Raw genomic sequence first — 22,728 nt, forward strand, 5'->3', positions numbered from 1 at the left:
CAGATCATACGCCCGCAGGATTCTGAACGTCTACTTTTCTACACTGACGACCTAGCTAGGTTTTCAACGCCCTCTATCACTGCGAACGATAGACCTCAACATTGAATCTAGCGCGAGCTAGGAGAGACTTCAACCCAGCTATGGGGATGGAGTGGTGGCTTCGAGGACCTGCATCGGCGTTTTGGTTTTACACTTCTGATCCGGTGCTCCTCCTCTAGAAAAATTATGAGTGCGTTAAACACAATAAAAGGGTAGATTTTTCTACACTTGTTCGTAAACGGGGACACGATCGTAATTTCAGTGTAGGTCCATCGTTCGTACAGTTTTCTACAGGCCCGTATGACCCGCGTTGTGTTGTACCTCGTTTTTATACGTATCTACGGTCACGTGCGTGTGCCGAGATAAAAAGGTCATATAAAGATCTTGCTTACGTGACCTCTTTTTTTTCTTACACGACGTACACGTATTGTATCAATATAGACAGGTATACATAAGGGTTTCGGCGAATCCAACACAGAAAAAAAAAACAAATATAACCCTTCAGCTTTGTTTAGGGGGAGCACCGGAGCATCCCTCTTGGTTTTACTTGCCTCGATGCTCTACGGATTACTTTGGTTTAGAAAGAGTATGCATGCCTTGATAATTAATTAATCTTGATCATCAACCATCACTGAGGTGATTTGGATAGGACGTAGTAGTATTAAAATAGCATCAGCGCTAGTATGAAAACACGAGAAAATAGTTTGGAGTAATTAGAATAGCACGTAGTATCATACCTCTATTTAACTGTCCAGTGCAGATGCATGCTGCTAGCTACGTAAGCAGAACGACACACAGATTATCGCGCCGGACTCGGTCCTTAAGCCATATCGAAAGGAATTGGCTCGCCTACTTACCGAGGAGGCCAAGCTCATCGTGACCCCCGTGACCGATGATATGGATTCTACTTAATAAGAATGGTTGGAGAAGAAGAAGATGATGATCCTTTGATCGAGATGTGTAATTTACTCGATCGCACTTCCAGTTGTTTCTAATTCTTTTGGACTTTGGGTATGCCGGTAAGGCCAGTTTTAGACATATTTTTGTACTAATTTTAATTATTTGCTACTTTTAGCTATTACTTGAATTATTTAATGTTTGAAATGTGGCCATAATTGTTTTTCTAAAACTGCAAGGCCGCGGGCGCGGACTAAATACGGGGCATCCTTGGGCCATTGGAAATCGGGGATGGACCTGGGCTTCTTCCCTGTCCGTGAGGCACCGCAAATGGAACATATGGATAATTAGGAGGTCCGCAATGCGATCCACCGTTAGAGATGACCTTAACAGACTGTCGAAGTATTCCCTCTGTTTCAGAATAGGGGTTAGCAACTTTATCTACATACGTATGTATGTCGTATCGAGACAATTCTGCGACACTTACTTTCAAACGTTGATAGTACGTTGAATCAATCGTGATATACACGTATACGTTTATTTTTTGTGCTGACACAAATCTGCATATGTTCATCAACTGGCCGGAGCTCTCAAACGATAATAAGGGGAATTGAATATCAAAACCGAGCTAAGTACTTCCTCGGCTGCTATGAATAAGACGCGCACGCTTTCTAAAAATTGTCTTTGACAGAAAATTTGGGTAAAAATATCTTGATTTTATATTTATATTGTACATATTTGAATATTTGATGCTGTTAGATGTGTTTTGAAAAAAGCTATCTAATGATACCAGTTTTTTTTTATCAATGCTCTTACTTCTCATATATCTAGACTGATTTTAAATCAAAGCTAAATATAAGAAAGCGCGTGTGCCTTATACATAAAAACGGTGGGAGAAGAACGAGTCCATTCATGCATGTGTTTCCTCTTTCCTTTGACGGCATGGAGGACGAGCCGTTCTTGATTTACTGCTGCGGCATGGAGGACGAGTCAGTACTTGCCTTGTCGATACTGTGTATGCACTCCGCTTGCATTGATGCTGCGTATAGTCGTATACACTCCACGCACGCGTACTTGTCGATCAGGGGAGCACTACGTGTGGATTATTAACGTATTGCATGCATGTGCACATGTCTTGCTACTCTAGGGGCAATAGATCGATGGTTTTGACACTCACAACAGCTAAAGAATTTGCATAAGAATGATGCTATTTCATATTTTTTTGTGAAAGAAAAGGAGAAAGATGAGAAAGAACACGCAATGATTCATGGCAAGCTGGTATGGGCAGCCAAAAACCCACTAGCCTTTCTATCCATCGTATTGAATATCATGTAAAGCGAGCGGAATAGTCGAAGCTATTGTATGGGTGTATGCGCGCGCCCCCTGTTCTTCGTTGACACGAATCCGAAAAAAATTATCCTTTCGGCATGTTGTAAGTCCAAAATATCAACTATACCTATACGTTTGACAAGGAAAATTTCCACAAAATTCACATTATTTGGACGGTAATTAAGTTTATTCACGATGCAGAGGGGTGTATCATAAACGCTGTTACTAGGCCGGCCGTAGGCAGCAACCGAATTTACCGCACGGTAAACCAAATTGATCATTATTTATTTTCTGATGGCATCAAACTGATACAATGTAAGACATTTCACACCATGCCTCAAACCGAATTTATTGCCGGGTCTTGAGAATGACGAAGTCGCCACAGGCGCTTCTCTATCAAAGGGAACATCGCCTCATACTAAAAAAAAATCGATTTTACGAGACACCAAAATATTAAATCTGTTGCTTAAACTCGGTTGGTCCGAGGGTATCACAATCCTTTTAACCATTCACTACATGTTACTCCCTCCGTCCCAAAATTTAAGGCGGCTAAGGATTGAACATAAGTCAAATCTTACTAACTTTGACCAAATATTTAGGAAAAACTATTTACATCTACAATGTCAAATAAACATATTAAGAAAATATATTTTATGATGAATCTATTGATATTGATTCAGTATTGGAAATATTCATATTTCTATCTATAAATTTGGTCAAACTTAAAAAATGTTGACTTTTAACTAATCCTTAAGCGTCTTATATTTTGGGACGGAGGGAGTAGTTCTCATGCCTCTGTATAGTTAGGATGCCCACAATTGAATTAAAAAGTCAACGCCATAAAAGTAATATAAGTACGTGAAAAACTAGTAAATCATGTAAAGCAATTGAGACTCGATCTACAGATTACACAGCCCCTTCATGTGTAGGATAAAAATATCCGTTACCGCTTTCTTCAACTGTGTAGATATTCCCCATAAAAAATAAAACACATCCCTATATAAAAAGAAACAAAAGTTGGCGCACAACTGCATAAAAAAGAAACAAAATTGGCACCATACAAGTACATGACAAACTTGTTAAACGTCTAAGGTGACGGAGATTCCATCCAAATACTACGTTGCCTTGTACAGTATGTGGGATAAAAATTATATCACTACCGTTTTAATCCGATGTGCACAAGTCCCTATAAACAAGTCTCTATTTTCAAACGCCGCAAAGATGATCATAAACGAGAAGAAATGTACACTCATAAATGGCCAGCTAGCTAGAGTAGTGAAAGAATCTCACCGTAGCAACTTTGACAGGGCAAACATCTTGAAACTAAGAGCATCTCTAGCAGAGCCTGTATATCTCTGAACCGAAAACGCGGAGTTCAGTCTTCTGTGTTTAATTTAGATGATTTTTGTCACGGCGCAGATTAGAAACCGAACTCGCGAATTGAAAAAACGAAAATCAAACGTCGCGGGAAAATGTGATGCGACGATCTTGCGAAATTGAACCCATTTTTCTCCAATCGAGCTACATTCGTCAATAATTTACATTAAACTAGCCAAAATACGTAGTAGTTCGAGCTACATTCGATAATTTGAGACCTAAACTACTAGATTAGGCCCCGGATTGTCACCGAGGCAGTTCTTACGGCGGCGGAGGTTTTTTCCGCGCCGGCAACTCCTACGCGACGATGACCGCGGCCACCTCGAACGTCGCCGCCTCCGTGGAGCTCCCGCAGGCTAGGGGCGGCCCATCTGCGTCGTCGTCGTCGTCATCGTTGTTGCCGTCGCCGCGCGGGGGAAGCGCCGGCAGCGGCGAGCTGCACGAGCTGGCGGGGCGCCTCCTCGACTTCTCCTTCGCGCTCCTCCTCGCGCGCTGCCCGGCACGCGAAAGCACGCGGCCACTTCCGTGCCGCCCGCTTCCAAGCACGGTCGGAGGCGGACCGCGCGAGACCTTACACCTGGCGGACGCGGAACTGGCTTCTTGTCGCTGATTCGGCCCCCTCCCTACCTACGCGTCTAAAGCGGCACATTGCGGACGGAGGGGTGGTGGTGGTAGCGGCGGAGCGGCGACAGCGCGGTGAAATTGCTCGCCGGAGAGGAGGCAGGCGGCGGCAGAGGAAGTGGTAGCGATGGAGGGGAGTAGGGTTTGGAAACCGAACTCCCTCTGTGGCCCCTTTTAATACGGGGCGGCCGCCGAGTTTTCTCGGACCCCCGAGCTCGTTTTACGGGCCAGACCGCGAGTTCGGGCTCCGCTTTGGCCCAGTTTCGACCTAAACCCGTATTTCCGTCGGACTTTTTCGATTTCGGTCAGTTTTAGGATTACTGTTAAAGATGCTCTAATCGTTCCAGAGTGAGTGACGAGATCAAGAACGACCCGAAGACCCAAAGTGGGACCCGTTTAAAACCGCACAAAGTTGTGCTGGTCAATTCAAATGCCAAGATAGCCTGGAATCATAGGCATTCCCATCTCCTGTTTTCTTTTTCTCTCAGCTGGCAACCGCTTGCTATAAATACGTACGCCACCACCATTATTTTGTCCTCAACAAACTCCAACACCCACACCTACACGGCTACAGCACAAAGAAACACGCAAACCTCTTGTCTGACGTCGAGTTCTCTCTACTTGGATCGACGGCCATAAGGCGAAAGTACTAGCATGGAGTTCGCCGGAGAAGTCGATGACTTCGGCCTCGACCTCATCCGCGAGCACCTCCTCGGGTGCGGCGGCGGTGTCCCCGCCACGGCGGCTAGCTACCTGGGCTCATTTTGCGACGACGTCACCATCCCCGTGCTGCCTCCTTCGGTGGCCGACCCGGCAGCGTACCAGCCCACGTCGTTCTTCCCGCCGCAGCAGGAGCAGCAGATGCAAGGCTACATGGACATGGCACAAGAGTACGCGAACTCCTCTCCGGCTGCCGACGTTGGCGAGGCGACGTTCCCTGCGCCGGAGCCGGTGATGATACAGCTTGGCGGCGAGCCGTCTCCTGTGAGGGCGCCGCCGTCGGCGCTGACCATCTCCCTGCCGGCTCCGGGCTCGTTCGGGTGGGCGGGTGATGCTGGCGCGCCAGCGCCGGTGGCGGTGGCCGACGCAGAGGACTTCCGCAAGTACCGCGGCGTGCGGCAGCGTCCGTGGGGCAAGTACGCCGCGGAGATCCGCGATCCCAAGCGCCGGGGCTCCCGCGTCTGGCTCGGCACCTACGACACCTCCAAGGAGGCCGCACGCGCGTACGATCGCGCCGCGTTCCGGATGCGCGGCGCCAAGGCCATCCTCAACTTCCCCAACGAGGTCGGCACCCGCGGCGCCGAGCTCTGGGCGCCTCCCGCTCCCGCGTTGCAGGACGCCGACGCCGGCGGCGCGACGAGCAAGCGGAAGAGATCGCAGGAACAGGAGGACTCCGAGGTGGAGGTGGTCGGGGTGGTGGTAAACAAGGCCGTGAAAACCGAGGCGCCGTCGACGTCGTCCGCCCCGGTATCGTCGTGGGACACGCTCTCGTCCATGTCGACGGGGACAGCGTCTTCGACAGTGACCTCGGCGGACACGACGCCGGACGGAGGGTTCCCTCCGACGCCGCAAACCTCCGACTGGGAGCAGTACTGGGATGCCTTACTGGGTGGCATGCCCCTGCTGTCGCCCATGTCGCCGCACCCGTCATTGGGGTTCCCGCCGCTGATCGTTAGTTAAGGCTTAAGAGATGGTTAATCACTGTCAATAACCTGGTTTTAGTTAGACAACGGCTTGATTCTGTTGGAACGCGCTTCTTTCAAGCTTATAAGCAGATGATTTGATGTGTGTTTATAGTTTATACAATACATACACATAAACATGGAGATCGGCCGATCTTCTAAAGAATAAGCAAATGATATGTGATACGTTTTGCTTTGTAGTACGCTGCTGTAAGTTGGTTATATGGGTTATACTGTTGTTCTCTCGTTCTTAGTTTGCTCCATTTTTAGCAGAAATCTGACATTATCTTAAGCCCTTTAATTAATTTGGAGACATTGTTCAAGATTTCTTGTTCTTATGCTGGATGGCTATTCAAATAACTAGAATGAAAAATGGGCAAATCGCAAACGAGCAGCAATATGATGCCATTGCATTATCACTAGGTGTTCCGGCACTCTATGGTTTCGCCATTAATCGGTATATATAGCTAGCTATTTCTTTTTATACTTTTGTCAGTTTAAAATAATTATCGGAAACTAAATCTGACAATTCCATTGTACTCTGCGAGAAATGTGAATATGGCTCTAGGGAGAACTCAAGATACCACGATCTCAAGTTCTCAACCCATTTTCAGGTACTGTTCTAAAAGATAAAATCTAAATAAATTGTAATAATGATATCTCTGGAGGCACACATACACTTTGTAGAAGCAAAAAAAAAACATCTTTGTAAGTTTTGTATACAACCTTGAGAAAACTCGTGCACATAGAAGGTTTAGTTGAAGCTTCCGTGTATAATTTTTTTGCCAAATGTATTTGCTTTTCTTTCCCAAATGAGAAAACGAAGAAGTAAGTTTGCTTGTTAAAAAAAAAGTAAGTTTGTACCATGTGACATTTGTTTTTTCGAAAAAAAAGGCTTCAGAACTTCGTTCTATATGACATTTGTTTGGGGTATTGCTGAAACCTTCCTCTCCGTATCATAGACTCGTCCACGACTTAGATCTTGAGAACAAGCACAACCGTATTCTAAAAATTTAGTCTAAGTATGGTAAGCAACGAGGCAATTCCCTAGATTATTGCATTTCATAGAATTAGGCTAAGGAGAATTCACCGCAAGGGACACGAACATCTGTATTAAGGGGCTTTCTTTTTTCGATAAAGGGAATATATTAAGGGGCTTTCAGAAGAAGAAAAAAAATCATTATTAAGTAAACAGACAGAGAAATATAAACAGAAAAACTGGCTTTGGCATATTACACCTGATTTGCGTTTCTAGATTGCTTGAACATTGACCCTGACCCCAGACTACATTCGATAAACATTTTTCTTGGTGCATTACATCTTATCCACATCAATGTTTTTTCCACGTCAAAAAGTATTAGTAGTACGTATTGGTACTGATTCGGCCATCACATCTCCCAACACACAATGAACAGGTGTACGTATGGAGTAGAATTTTCAGCAGTGCATATACCTTTTCCATTAGGTTTGTCGATCTTCCAGTTTAACTTCGTGGTACTTTTGCGCCACAGATGCTGGCGAACTGTGTAGTACTAACAGATCTATAAGAACATTCTGATTAATCCACAGGACAGTCAACAGTCAACGTGTAGCTAAAATAATGAGCTCAGATGATTACCTCGATCTAGTTTGAAGTGATTAACAAAGCTTGATCGAGCTGATGACTGTGGACTGGTTAAAGGTAGCCGGCCGGCCGGACATGTCATGCACGCAACAGATAAGGTCACGAGTCAACAACCGTATTACCGGGAGAGACCTGAAATTTGTCACCTTGCACGTGGACGAAGAAGTCCACCAGAGACCGATTTTGTTGATTCCCTCAACTAGCTGGTGCCGGCCGGAATCTAACCGATCATTCGTAGATGAATCTGAGCCTATCAGTTACTCCCATAGTACTTCACATACGAGGTTTGATCAAAGTTAAATTAACTCCGATAGGTTTGATCAATTATATGTAAAACCTTAATTATTGTTTGGAAAATATAAGTAATATCACTAGTACCATAATACAATGTTGTACTATTATCATATCATTCGTATTTGACCATGTATATATTAATAATTTGTTAAGAAGAAATGTTTAAATATTATAAAGCTTGACTTAACCAAACTTAAATCCAGAGTATTATGGAACAAAGGGAGTAATTAAGACGGGAACGTAAGTTGAGAACACAACATAGGACCTGGCCCTCTCACGAAGTCCATTCTCGATCCTAGAATTTTCATACAGTAGAAAAGGTTATTGGAAAAAGATTCTATGATAAAGTTATCTTAGTTTGGATCATATGATTGGAAGGTTGAAATTTCAATGAAACGTTTTTCTATGCTTACGTTTCATAGGAAGACCCCAAACGAACACTCCTTTTATCTCCCTTAATTTATGTTTTCTGTTCGTCACTTGTTTTGGTATATAAGGGACATTATAAAGGCGATAATATTCACCTCTTATTTCGGTGGGCCATATTATAAGTTGTAGACAGTCTTGCAGAAAATAAAAATAAAAACTCCCGTGGTGGTCTAGTTTTTCAAGGGTGGCGTTTTGTCTCCAAGGTGCACCTGGATGAACAGTAAAATCTTCAAAATTCAAAGTCACACAAAAAATGACATCATAGATGTTTGTGTCTTACACGTGTTTGCAACTTATAGTGAAGAAAAGACATATGGTGTGTCGTAAACAAACTAAACAAAAAATCAGGTCTCTGAAAAGCAATTTTAGAAGCACCTGATTTTTTTACGCAACCCCCGAAGCATGTCTTCTTTCAGCGAAGCTTTAGAGAGGTCCTCGTGGAAAATGGACAAAAACTTGTGAAATAATTTTTCATTTTTCTTTTAACAATTGTAGCAACACGTTTTAAATTAGGTGCATATGTACCCATGAGTTACTTTGAATTTTCATTTTTTTTTTCTTTTGAAGCACTCTATTTTGCTTTCGGAATGAAACCTTCGGTAGCCATATGATGTTTTATTGTTACATATACGTCCAACCTTACTTCTGGATGTTGCCAAAGAAAATAAATGAAATTGTATGCATCATGTTTTTAAATAAAAGGTCGACGATGTTCTTTATGCATGGTAATTAGACGTAGTTAGTTTAGCTATTGCTGCAAAAGCATAAGGTGGTCGACGATGTTCTTTATGCATGGTAATTGGACGTAGTTAGTTTAGTTATTGCTGCAAAAGCATAAGGTGTTCTTTTTGTTAGTCTAGCCTAGATCAGGGCCGAACCGCGCCGCCACCGCGTCCTACGGCCACCGAAACCGCCATGGCCACCGTCCACTCGCTTCGCCGCCACCAGTAGAGATGGTGATGGGCCCCGCCGTCTCCATCATTAGCGACAGAGGGCAAGACCGCCGCCGCCATGCCGCCCAAGATTTTCCCGGTGAAGCCCACGACGGTGGTAGGGGAGACGGACGGGAGGAGGAGGCAAGGAGCGACCCGTGCTGCCTCGCGGAGGCGGGATAGATTTGGTGTATAGATGGGGATTAGGCCTGAATATACACATGCTATGTGTGAATCTCTTGTCTTGGAGACTCGTAATCGTCTTTTCTTCGAATGCCCCTTTGCAGTTGTGCTGGCGGTACATTCTGCCCTCTTGGAGCGCCCCCCCCTATTGTTACTTTTCGTGAGATACCAGTTAAAGATTACATTGTGAGCTGAAAGGAGGCTCTTAGTAAACCTTTCTTGTTGGAGATTATCGTGCTTGTTTGGACATTCAGCCCAGCTTATCACTTTTGCTTCGGTGTCCCCCCCTCCCCTTCCTTCACACGTTGGTGAATTGAAACACGTGAACGGTTAAGATCTTTTCATACCTCTTCGTTGTCAGGGACGTAATGATTAACAGTGAATAAAAAGACATAACTACAAGCCCTAGAGTAGCATGTATGGTCCGTTTAAATCTATGTTGTTCAGTAGTTACACGCGCAGACAATGGTGTACGCTGGAAACTGAAACGTCCGTGGATAAAATATTCCGTCGACCACATCGGCTAGTAAAATTATTGAGTACAACTAGTATATTTGTACGAGAGTATATAGGGCTTGATATGGGTTTTTGCGGGCTAAGAAAAGAAGGCACCGGGGAAAATTTACCCCTTAAGTTTTGGTGAGGGGGGACACCGAAGCAAGCCTCCCAGCTTATATCGTTGGAGGAAAGAGTTTAAAGAGGAGATGGCATTTCTGCTTTATAAAGCTACCAGGAAATCTTATGGGCGCATGAAGGATTGGGTTTAGTTCAGCGCAGCTGTAGCCTAGTTTCCCTGCCTTAAGTTTCTTTCTTTGTTTGGCGCCGCTCTCTAGCTCCATTTGTACTATACTTAAACTTAAATACAAGCAGTGGGGAAACCTCTACCATAAAGCTTCAAAACAACTATTGATCGTAGTAGTCCTTTTTAAGGGATTCTTTTATTTTATTTTGTTTCTATTTAATAATTTGGTTGTGTAACTTGTGTGTATCAGTCTCGAGAAGGTTTTGACGTATTATCGCTGTAGAGGACTATACAGTCATTTATCGCATGAGTAATGTCCATCTGAAAGTCATTGTTTACCACGTAATACCAGTGACTTTGAGACATAAATTCCGTGACAACCTTCTACGACTTTTCGAGCAGCCGCCCTGCTGCTTCGTGATCTTGTTCTCTCTGTAAGCTGCGAGGAAGAATGAAACATGCGTTAACGGGGCGCGTCCGTCTGCAGCTACGAACCGTCGATATCAAGACTCAACAGACTCCAGGTCAACAAACGACGCTGGACTGCTTGCTACGCCATCAAGCTGTATCCTCGATATGCACTCCTGGAAATCCACAGCTAGGGCTACGGAGCTGAAATTTCTTGGGCTTCGCCGATCGATATGTGCTAGCTTGTTCCTTCCTTTAGGTTTCGTTCTGTTAGAGTAGCCGACTAGGTGTTACAGTACTTTTCTTCCACGTGAGCAGAAGGTAAGAAACAGTGATTCCAACTGACTCACAGAGATGATATTTAGCGACGTACAAAATGATCTATATTCTTCTGAAGTACCACCGTTTATTAAGATCGTTCCTTTTTTTTTCAAAATGGTTAACTTTGCTCTAGTCTCTGCATCAAGATGTACACGGCGGTTTTTATTCCATAGTTTCAGAGTGTTAAAAGAGCTTACAAATCATGGATCGCTCAAAGTTAAGATCGTCCATGGTATATATCAACATGATCGACTGACACATATATACTCCATCGCCCCAACAAGAAAAGGAATGCCACTCCTAAAAACCATAAAACCTCAACAAGCTCGGGCATGCTCTAGATTCCAGAAGACTACAACAACGCTAGCTGCGTCGTTTGCTTGTCAACGGCCAAAAGTTTAATTAGGCGAGGTCATCCGACAGATTCCAGGTAGACTGAATGTGTCTGTCGTGCTGGGTTATCAGTGAACGACCTGCAGATTAATGGGCCAGACGTGCACGGCCGGTTTGTGTCAAAGGGCGTGTGGATTAGTGGCTGTGTTCTATTAGCTAGTGTTAAATATATTGTATATGTGTGCGTTATGTAACCGGCCCACCTCTTAGTTTCTTGTATAGTTGAGGTAGATGCCCGCATCATGTATTATATATACGTGCCAAGGTGCACCGATCAATGTATTCCGCTTGCACCCAAAACCCTAGCCTTCTACATGGTATCAGATTCCTCCCTCGACTCCTAACCTAGCCGCCGCCGCCGCCGCGCCCTCCCTGCGCTGCCGCCGCCGCTGCCTCCTCGAGCCGCCGCCGCCGCCCTCTCCTCTGAGCCGCCGCCGTGGCCTACCCTCGAGCCGCCGCCCCACCGCGCGCCTCTCCCCCTCGACGCCGCCATGCAGTCCCCGGGCTCCTCCCTCTCTTCCGGCAGCAACCCCTTTGCTGGCCCGGACATGGCTCTCATCCGCGACCTCAACATCGCGATCGCGTCCCGGTAACCCTCAGCCAGACCTCCGCGTCCTACTCTCCTTGGAAGCGGTACTTCTCTCTCGTTTTTCGCGAGTTTCTTCTTCACAGGCACGTCGACGGCTCAGTGGACTCCCGTCTCATGGTCAACGACGAGGAGTGGATGATCATCGACGCCACCATCATCCGTTGGTTCTACCTCACCATCTCCACCGATCTCTTCCACACGGTGGTGGCCGACGAGGACGACGCCCGCGCCGTCTGGCTCAAGCTCAACGGTCTCTTCACCGACAACAAGCTCCAGCGCAAGGTCCTCCTTCATGGCGAATTCTACGGGTGCCACCAGCTCGACTCCTCCATCGACGACTACTGCATGCGCCTCAAAAAGATTGTGGACGAGCTTCACGATCTCGGCGAGCCCATCGGCGACGAGCTGCTCATCACCACCTTCACCGCCGGCCTGCACGAGGACTACGGGAACACCGCCTCCAACCTCACCCTGCTCCCGGACCCCACTTTCCCCAAGGTCGTGGCGTACCCCAAGCTTGAGGAGCGTCGGCTGCGGATGGTGCGGTCCCGCGCGACGCACACCGCCCTCGCCACCGGCACCCGCGCCGTACCGGCGCCCCCCGTCGCTCGCCCTCCGCCGCCCGGCTTTCCCCACCCGCCGGTCTACCAGCCGGCGCCGCCACCACCGCCACCGGCCCCACCCGCCAACGCCAACAACCGTCGCCGTGGGGGTCGTCGCGGCGGCCGCCGCCAGCAGCAGCAGCCCGGGCGCAGCAACAGCCCATGGGCGGCGCTGCCCGTCCGCAACAGGTCTTCCAGCCGGCCCCTTGGTACGCCGGGCAGAACCCCTGGACCGGCGTCGTGCATGCCTACACCATGCCGGTCCCCGGCGCGCCTGCCCCCGGCGTCCTCGGCCCGCGGCCACCCTCCCACCAGGCGTACTTCGCCGCGCCGCAGCAGTACATGCAGCCCTACGGGTCCTACATGGTAGGGTAGCCGTCGCAGCCAGGCGGGCTGCCACCGCTGCCCCCGATGCCGCCTGCGCCCTGGGATCCGGCCCTCCTCGCCGCGCTGCACGCCGCTCCGACACCGACCGCCTACGCTGGCGGCGGCGACTGGCACATGGACACGGGCGCCTCCGCTCATATGGCCGCCCACCCCGGTACCCTTCATACCTCCCGCCCCGTCACCACTTCTACTCGCATTACCGTCGGAGATGGCTCCTCTCTTCCTATCACTCATATAGGCCATGCATCTCTTCCGTCTACGTCCACTCCACTCTCATTGTCTAACGTCTTAGTTTCTCCTAACCTCATCAAAAATCTTGTCTCTGTTAAACTATTTACACGTGATAATCCTGTGACTGTTGAGTTTGACTTGTTTGGTTTCTCTGTCAAGGATTCCCGAACCCGGATGGTGCTCCTCCGATGTGACAGTCCCGGCGACCTCTACCCAGTGCACTCCTCGCCCTCCACATCCGCCGGCCCCGTCGCCCTCGCCACCGGTGTGGATCTTTGGCACGCTCGCTTGGGTCATCCCAACCCCGCCACCCTTCGTCACATTCTTAGGAGTTTTTCTTTCACGTGTAATAAGATCGCTGATCATTCTTGTCATGCGTGTCGTCTTGGCAAACATACTAGGCTTTCGTTTCCGGCTTCTTCTCATGTCGCCTCCTACCCTTTTGAGTTAATCCATAGTGATGTTTGGACCTCTCCAGTTGCAAGTAATACGGGCTATACTTACTACCTTGTCATCCTCGATGATTTCTCCCATTATGTGTGGACCTTTCCGTTGCGTCGCAAGTCCGATACTCTCGCCACTCTTGCCGCGTTTTATTCCTATGTCGCCACGCAGTTTGGTCGTCCCATTCTTGCGTTGCAAACAGACAACGGGAAGGAGTTTGACAACCTCGCTGTTCGCACTCTCCTCACCACTCATGGCACCACTTTTCGACTCACATGCCCTTACACTTCGCAACAGAATGGTCGCGCCGAACGCGTCCTCCGCACTCTCAATGACTGCGTTCGCACTCTCCTCTTTCACGCCTACATGCCTCCGCGTTTCTGGCCTGACGCGCTCTCTACAACCACTCTCCTTCTTAACATTCGCCCATGCCGCACCCGCGACAACTTCGCCCCTCATCATCTACTCTTCGGTGCACCACCTTCTTATGACGAGCTTCGCATCTTTGGCTGTCTCTGCTATCCTAGCATCGCCGCTACTGCGCCTCATAAGCTTGCACCCCGCTCGCTAGCCTGCGTCTTCCTTGGCTACCCACCCAACACAAAAGGATATCGCTGCTATGATCCCGTCTCCCATCGCGTCTTCACGTCGCGACACGTTTACTTTGACGAGATGCAGTTTCCTTTCAGCAGGTACCCGCCGCCACTCCCTCGCCGCCGGTACTCGCCTCGCCGTCCACCACGGACGATTTTGGACGGTCCAGCCTTGGGCCGCCCCCTGGCTTCGGCGCTGCATGCGCCTCGGGATGTGCTGCGACCCTCCCTGGTCGCGCCCCCTCGCCGCCCGGCTGCTCCCAGTCCGACTCCAACTCGGAGTCCGACACGTCGCCCGCTGCACCGCCTTCGGCGTCGCCCGCCCCTTCGGCCCCTGGCGTGGCCGGGGCCCCTGCCGCGACGGTGCCGACCGTCGCCCCTACGACGCGGTCTCGGACCGGTACTCACCGCCCGAGTCTGAGATACTCTAGCGACGAGTATCTCCTTGCGGCCTCCACGTCCGAGCCCTCTCCGATTCCCGTCTCCGTACGGGCAGCTCTTCGGGATCCTCACTGGTTCGCTGCGATGCAGGAGGAGTACGCCGCCCTACAGCGGAACCGCACCTGGACACTGGTTCCTCGGCCACCTCGCGCCAATGTCATCAGTGGCAAGTGGGTCTTTCGGCACAAGACTCACTCCGATGGCACCCTTGAGCGCTACAAGGCTCGTTGGGTGGTCCGCGGTTTCCGTCAGCATGCCGGCGTCGACTTCACCGAGACCTTTGCGCCGGTTGTTAAACGGGGCACGATTCGCACCGTGCTGCAGCTTGCGGTCTCTCGTGGCTGGCCAGTTCACCAGATGGATGTCTCCAATGCGTTTCTTCATGGACACCTTACTGAGCAGGTCTATTGTGAGCAACCTACTGGCTTTGTCGATGCTTCTCATCCTGGACATGTGTGCTTGCTATCTCGGTCGCTCTCCGGCCTCAAGCAAGCCCCTCGCGCCTGGTACCAGCGGATCGCCAGCTTTCTGCAGACTATGGGCTTCTGCGTCACTCGCTCGGATGCCTCGCTGTTCGTCTATCACCAGGGTGACATGACTGCCTACTTGCTCCTGTATGTTGACGACATCATACTCACGGCCTCCTCCGCCGCTCTCCTTCAGCAGCTTACTCTCCGGCTACGTGACGAGTTTGCCATCAAGGATCTGGGAGCTCTTCATTACTTCCTTGGCATTGAGGTCACTCGGCGTCCTGATGGCTTCTTTCTTCATCAGCAGAAGTATGCCCACGAGTTACTTGAGCGCGCCGGTATGCTCAACTGTCATCCTGTCGCCACGTACACCTGTGGACACGAAGGCCAAGGTTTCCACTCTCGACGGTTCTCTAGCTTCTAATGCTCCGTTCTATCGCTCTATAGTTGGAGCTCTTCAGTACCTGACACTCACACGCCCAGACTTGCAGTATGTTGTTCAGCAGGTGTGTCTCCATATGCACGCTCCTCGTGATTCCCATTGGATGCTCGTCAAACGGATTCTCCGCTATATCCGTGGCACGACGCATCTTGGGCTCACCCTCACAGCGTCCCCCTCTATGGAGATGGTGGCCTATTGGGATGCTGACTGGGCTGGCTGCCCCGACACTCGGCGCTCTACCTCTGGCTACTGCGTCTACCTCGGTCCCTCACTCGTTTCCTGGTCATCGAAACGACAGCCTACTGTCTCGCGCTCTAGCGCGGAGGCTGAGTACCGAGCTGTGGCCAACGCCGTTGCCGAGTGCACATGGCTCCGACAGCTGCTTCAGGAGTTGCATCACGGTGTGTCCCGCGCTACAGTTGTCTACTGTGACAACGTTTCGGCCATATATCTCTCCGCCAACCCCGTTCATCATCGCCGGACGAAGCACATTGAGCTTGACATTCACTTCGTACGCGACCAGGTTGCTCTCGGACAGACTAGGGTTCTTCATGTTCCGACTGCGCAACAGTTTGCCGATGTGATGACCAAGGGATTGCCGACTTCTACTTTTGAGGAGTTTCGTTCCAGTCTCTGTGTCTCTGGCGACGCTTCGACTGCGGGGGGTGTTGAATATATTGTATACTAGATGACACCTGCGCGTTGCAGCGGAGAATCATGTTGCTCCACGGATTGACAGTCTAATAGAACCATAAGTATATTATCTGTAATGGTGGGTTCTACAATAAACATAGACTCGGAATGACGAAGAGCAGCTTCCTAGCTGTGGATCGTTGGGAAAAAAAAAATTAAAGCTGGAGTGTTGGATTGTCCATATTGAGCATATTCCATCAGACCCAAGAGTATAAGACATTAAAAACAAAATTTGTTTGCAGAAGTATTTATGAAGAAAAAGAAGAGGATTTACAAAACACCATCTTCTATTTGTGCCAGGGTCAGTTGCATATCCTCTCTAAATTTTCTAACATGCGTTGCTAATAATTGAGTTTTAGATACATCAATTGAAGATGCTTAATTGTGCTAGATATACCATGCTACTCCCATCTGGTAAAAGAGAAAAACTTGGGCAAGAATAAATTATAATACTTTGAATATCATTGCACGGCAAGTGAGATAAAAATTTCAATCCAACCAACAATACATAAAGTTGAAGTCGAAGGTCAAACTGAGTCCATTGTACAAATCAGAATAGACATTGCCGGATGAGGAGGCCGTGGTATAACCAAGTCATCTAGAGTGCAGTCTTTTCCTTTTAACCTGCATGAAGAGTAAAAGGTAGGTCTGGTGAAGACAGTGAGATTTTATTTAATCTCCGAATCACATATTTTGCACATATAGAATAGTTCATGACAAAAGCATTTGAACAGGGGCATACCAATAACTGAGTTTATTATGTCTGACCAATAATTACGCAGCTACTAATTAAATTCAAGCACAAACAACTACACATGTGTGTTAGCATAACAACAATACATTTATTGTTTCCTGTTTTCTCTGCATAATCGGATATAAGAGAATGACTCGGAACTCAAAATCTATAGAGTTCAAGCCTATGTTGATCATACAATTAGTAGTAAGACAAATTTAAACGATGTCGCAAGAAATGGTCAGTACTTCGTAAACTTGTATATAGAATATTCCTGGTCTTGATCTGCACGAAATGGTGCATTTGCATCAGGAATAGGCATCTTGTTTACTCTTTATTTTTTGCGATAAGTGATCTGGTTTATTCAGCTTCATATAAACACCGAGCGGAGTGATTGAATGTAACATGAGATGAAGAGCATCATAAAAATTCAAGTAGTAAAAAGGATGAACATATCTTGATTCCCCTAGACCCTGGTAGCATAAATAGCTGAAGTAGGATGCAAGAGACAACCTCCGTTTAGGAGCTGAACAGCTTAACCGATTGAACTCTCATCTAGCATCTGCAAAACAAAGAACCCCAAAAGACAGTTTGTTTACTTAGCAACACCCGACCATGTTAGTTCCACTTCTAAAATCAGGTTGCTGTCTGCTCATATGAGACTTACACTACCACGCACCAGGACAGCACACTCATTTGAAAACGACCAGACAATATTAATCTGCATGAGTAGGACACAAACAAAATCGACGGCGTTGTCCTCCAATTCTCCCAGCACCAGGCATGGTCGTGAAGCAAGCTCACAATGGGGAAGAATCTGATCGATGACTGCATCATCTAGCAGCTGCCTAAGTAAAAAACTTAAAAGTACATGGTGGATGTGGAGGGTATGGCTCACGATTCAGAGGGCGCTACGGCAGCAGCATGAGCAATGGCGTGGACAGACTACCGTCGTGGAGGCCGGACGAAGGATATGATGTATCTCGAAGTGGATCAGGGTCTTTATAAGCATCAAAGCATGAGTTATCCTTTCGCCTACCTCCACAGGTTATGGCTCACGATTCAGATACCTCCATTGATTTCTTCAAGGGGTCGTGGAGGAAAGGAAGAGACATGATAACTCGTACCACCAGGGAAGATGTAGTAATGGGCTGCATGTGGGCTCAATAAATTGCCTGCACGGTTGCGCATTCTTTGGTAATGAAGAGACTATGTAGATTGAACGGAAACTGGAACCCAACGCACGACGACACAGCGTGCTGCGTGCGAATACGGCGTGAGAGGAACAGAGGCGACGTGGCTTCATGAGAGGCCAGGAAAATTAGTTAGTGGGGGCTTCCTATTTAGAGATAGAAGATGTGTGCGTTATGTAACCGGCCCACCTCCTAGTTTCTTGTATAGTTGAGGTAGAGGCCCGCATCATGTATTATATATATATACCAATGTGCACCGATCAATGTATTCCGCTTGCACCCAAAACCCTAGCCTTCTACAGCTAGCTTTGACAGTTTATTGTCTAGCTACGGCTCTTTAAGGTAAGGACGAAAAGTAAAACCCATTTAGAAGGACTTGCGCGCGGTAGCAAGACCGTAGAAATGTAGTGGAATAGTCGCAGGTATATTGGCATTCACATGTATTTCAGTACAGCACTTTTCGATTCAAGGGAAAGACCACCAGTTATGGCAAAATAACCACAATGTTTCAATGGTTAATTACTTCAAGGTCTGACTCAATATGCCATGTGTTCAAAAAGAATTTGCGTGGCTATAGCATCTAGCTAGCGTGAGGTGACGCTGCATTGCAGACAGTGCATGCTTCGATCTGAACCATCACTACGTACTGTATCACTTCAAATTTAAAGGTCTCTCTCTTTGTAGAGTACACAAGGTATGAGAAGATTCCGATCCGGTAACATTTAGGGTGTGTTCGATTTGGGGATGGGGTGGAATGGAATGGAACCATTCCATTCTACTGTCACGGAACCATTCCATCCCTGTGTTCGGTTTGGACAATTTTTTTATCACGGAACAGTTTTATCCCTGTGTTCGGTTTTGGAATGGGATGAGAATGGAATGGGTGAGATAGTCACCCGATTAATTATTGTAAACTCGATTAATTATTTGCTAAACTTGATTAAGTAGTGCTAAACTTGATTAATTATTGCTAAACTTGGTTAATTATTGCCAAACTTAATTAATCAGCGTGTGATAGTCACATGTTCCACCTCGTCCGGCCGAATCGGAGGAACCACTTCATTCCGGATCTAGAGGGAATATTTCATTTGGAGGAACCACTTCATTCCATTCCAGTTTGCAACCGAACGCAGGAACGGGCTCTGGGTGCGGAACGGTTCCATTCCGTTCCATCACATCCCCAAACCGAACACACCCTTAGTATCGACTCCGAAATAATTCTTTCTAAAGAGTCCTGCTCCGGTGCTCCCCCCCTAACAAAAGTTGAGAGGTTAATTTTTTTTTCTAACGTTAGTCCCGCTGACCCATATCCTGCCCATGTATGCCCGCCTGTATACATAGGGTATTTCTGTTCCAGATTTGGTGGGAAATTGGTGGGGCGATGTAGGCGGAGATGCCCACGATTCTTTTAATGTCCTGCCACTTTGGTATACGCACATCATCGTAGTAGTACACTATATGTGCAAAAATAATCGTACAAGACAATGCCGGCTACACGGGTCTCTAGTGGATCGTGCGTACATATCAGATTTTTAGATTTTATGATCATGACCCGCTTACAAAGAGGTATGAAAAGATCTTAACCTTCCTTGTTTTTTACGCGGCCTGATATTTGCTAAGGGGGGAGTCTAAATACATGATTGAACTATATATACACGCTCATAGGAGGTGAATGGTGCCTACTTTGAGTAAGATTTAACAAATCTCGGTTCGCACTTCATGGACATATTAGACGAGCCCGTTGGATCTCTACCAATGGTAAAAAAAAAAAGCATTGTACATCATAAGAAAAAATGTGAACATAAACAGAAGAATCTGGTAACTAAGCTTGGTGAGACCTCGACAATCCTAGTTGAATGAAAGAAATTCGTGAAGTCTGTAACATACAGTGACAAGACACACGATGAGAGCGTTGTTGGCGAAAAACAATCTGGATAACGCACTAGAAAATATGAGAAAGAAGAGGCAGGCAAAATACCCTCACGAAGAGAATAAGGACCACAACATCCTCTAAAGCATCCCTAACCCTTGAACTACAAAATCCCACAACTCCATAAAAACCTAAAATAAATGGAGTCAAAGAGATCTAACACTAAACCCAAGGTCTGGCCTTAACTGGTTGTGTCTGGCAATGATCTTATTAGAGGCATAGTTTTGGGAGTGGGGACTATCTTCAGGGTGAAAACCTAAGATCTTTGGTCAGGCGACGATGGCGCTGGTGCACTGTTCCCTTCTTGGAGGTGTCGCTTTAGGAGAGTCTGTATTTCAGGTGTTGTCACGGTGGTGGTTGTATTGCTGTTGCTAGGTTTGGAATGCTGTAGCGGGACTTTTATTTCTTAGTTTTCTTTACTCTTTTTTGGTTGTGTGCATCCGTACTGCCACTAGGCTGGGGCATTGTTGCAGAGGCTGGATGTAATTGGTATCTTTTGATATTAATATATTCCCTTTATCGAAAAATCTCAACATGAACAATATGGGGAATCCCTAAAACCTTACACATTGTCCTTGTATTTGACAAGATCTGCTTCCTTCCTATTCTATTGCTATCCTAGTTTACCACCTTTTCATTGTGGCCCCATGATCGATACTCCTACTTCCTCCACCGCTACCGTACCATGCGCATCCTCCTCCTCCCCCACTATCGCCGACATGCCCCATCGGCCCCTGGTCAACATCTTCTCTACAGTTACCCCACATCACTCTCACTGCCACACCCACCTGCTCATGATTTGCCTCCTCTCCATTGTGACTTGCGTCACCCCCACGTCCACTACCAAGCTCTACTGGCCCCAGCTCTGCCTTCTCTCCACCGAGGCATCGCGCCTGCCACGGTGCGCCCCGAGGGGCTACCTCCATTTCACAACGTCAATTCCAACGGCCCAAGGAGTATTGGGACTATGAAACGCTTGATTTCAAGTAAGGTAGGTGAGATCGATGGTGAGATTGTTGGTCAATTAGGGGTTGCCACTTGTCATTGTGTGGAGGAAGGATTAGGGGAGTTAAATTATATGAGAGGGGCTAGTTTTCCTCCTCGCAAAATGTAACATCCCAGGATTTCAGACGTTTGCGGGGTAGAATTAGAAAAGAGATGTGCATTGCATCGCAAAACTACGGAAAATTTCGCGCTTAATTGAATAAAAATCTAAGGGGAACAAGTTTCTCTCTCGACACCAGCTAGGGTTAGTGTTTCGAGAGTGCGATAAACTTGGACATGATCTCTTTTGAATTAGGGTTTCAAAAGGGGGAAACATTTGAATCCAACACATACAATTGAGTGATTGCTTTTGAAACAAGTTTCAATTGAATTTCAAACTTAAACATTACATGATATAAAAGACAATGAATAATTCAACAAATAATATTATATTTGGATAATTTAAACAATAAAAGAAAAGATATAAGATACAATTAGGTCAATACAGAAACCTTAAGCTTTATTCATCATCAGCAAGATACATTGTCATTACAATATCCAAATATAAATATTACATAATCATTTCAGAAATTGATAAAGGAAAAAAAAGGAAAAATTACAAGTAAATGAAGAACTAAACTAAACTACAACCTAGCTGTTGTCTTGATCTTCTTGATCATCTAGGAAGCTTTGATCTTCTTGATCCCTGCATAATTCAAAGAAAATACACATAGTTTGCCAAGTGGCAATGCCACTTGGATGTCAAAAGAAGTAAAACAGGAAGGATAAGACCAGACCAGCCGAGCTGATCCAATCAGCCCAAGTTCCAACATGGAGCACACACACAGCTGACCAGGATAGGTGCATGTAGAACAACACATAAGCCCATGGCAAGTCAGCAACTTCACAACACATTGCTGTCGACCAGAGAAGCAAGGAGAGGGCAGTATAAAAACTTTTCAACAGACACACCCTAGCCATTCATCGACAGGACCACCAAGGACAGCTAGAACACCAAGAATAGCAAGAACAGCTAGTCCAGTACTTATTTCACCAAGAATAAGTCAATGTTGAAGCAAACAATGGTGGAGTAGCACTAGCACAAGCCAACAAGGAGGAGCATGGCAAGCACCAGCAACCACACTGAAGCTAACCACTACATCAACACAAATCTAGGAGCTGGAGTGAGGTATACCATTAAACATGAACAAACCAGATAGTTTTGTTCACCATTTGCATAGCCATGCTACACACAAGCACCCTGTTTGATCATTATTTGGTCAATAGACCAAGTGGAGCCTAGTAGAAATGGCAAAGACCAGGGATGAATCAAATCTAAGACCATGGTTATGCCAACCAGTCAAGTTGTAGCATCTTCCAAATGGAAATAGGAAGGAAAACTATCCCAGATACTTACCGAAGCTACCTAGACTACATTAGCCCTTTTAAAACCATCAGATATGCAGAAATATATGTATCTGCAAGTATTTTTCAATAGCAAAATGTTGTTGGCAATCAAATATGATCACCCAGCAAGCTATAACCAATTTCCCAACAAGCCAACATAGGGGAGAGCAACCTAAGCTAGCAGATCATCACTGCAAAGGCTAGCTCAATCACCAAGCCTTCCAAACCATCAAGCCTACACAGATATCATCACCCAATAGGGTTCAATTTGCAGTTAGGGTTCCCAACAATAGTTGGCATCCATCTAGCTGAAATAAT

General features: G+C 46.9%; 1 protein-coding gene across 1 annotated transcript; it reads left to right on the forward strand.

Moving 5' to 3' along the window:
* The first annotated feature begins 4,854 nt into the window (after window positions 1–4,854).
* Window positions 4,855–6,158, forward strand: LOC127330609 (ethylene-responsive transcription factor 5). Its single transcript, XM_051356763.2, has one exon. The coding sequence runs from the start codon at window positions 4,918–4,920 to the stop codon at window positions 5,941–5,943; it is 1,026 nt and encodes a 341-aa protein (XP_051212723.1). The 5' UTR covers window positions 4,855–4,917; the 3' UTR covers window positions 5,944–6,158.
* Window positions 6,159–22,728: the final 16,570 nt, after the last annotated feature.

The sequence above is a fragment of the Lolium perenne genome, chromosome 2 (assembly GCF_019359855.2).
Source record: "Lolium perenne isolate Kyuss_39 chromosome 2, Kyuss_2.0, whole genome shotgun sequence".
Classification (NCBI taxonomy): Eukaryota; Viridiplantae; Streptophyta; class Magnoliopsida; order Poales; family Poaceae; genus Lolium; species Lolium perenne.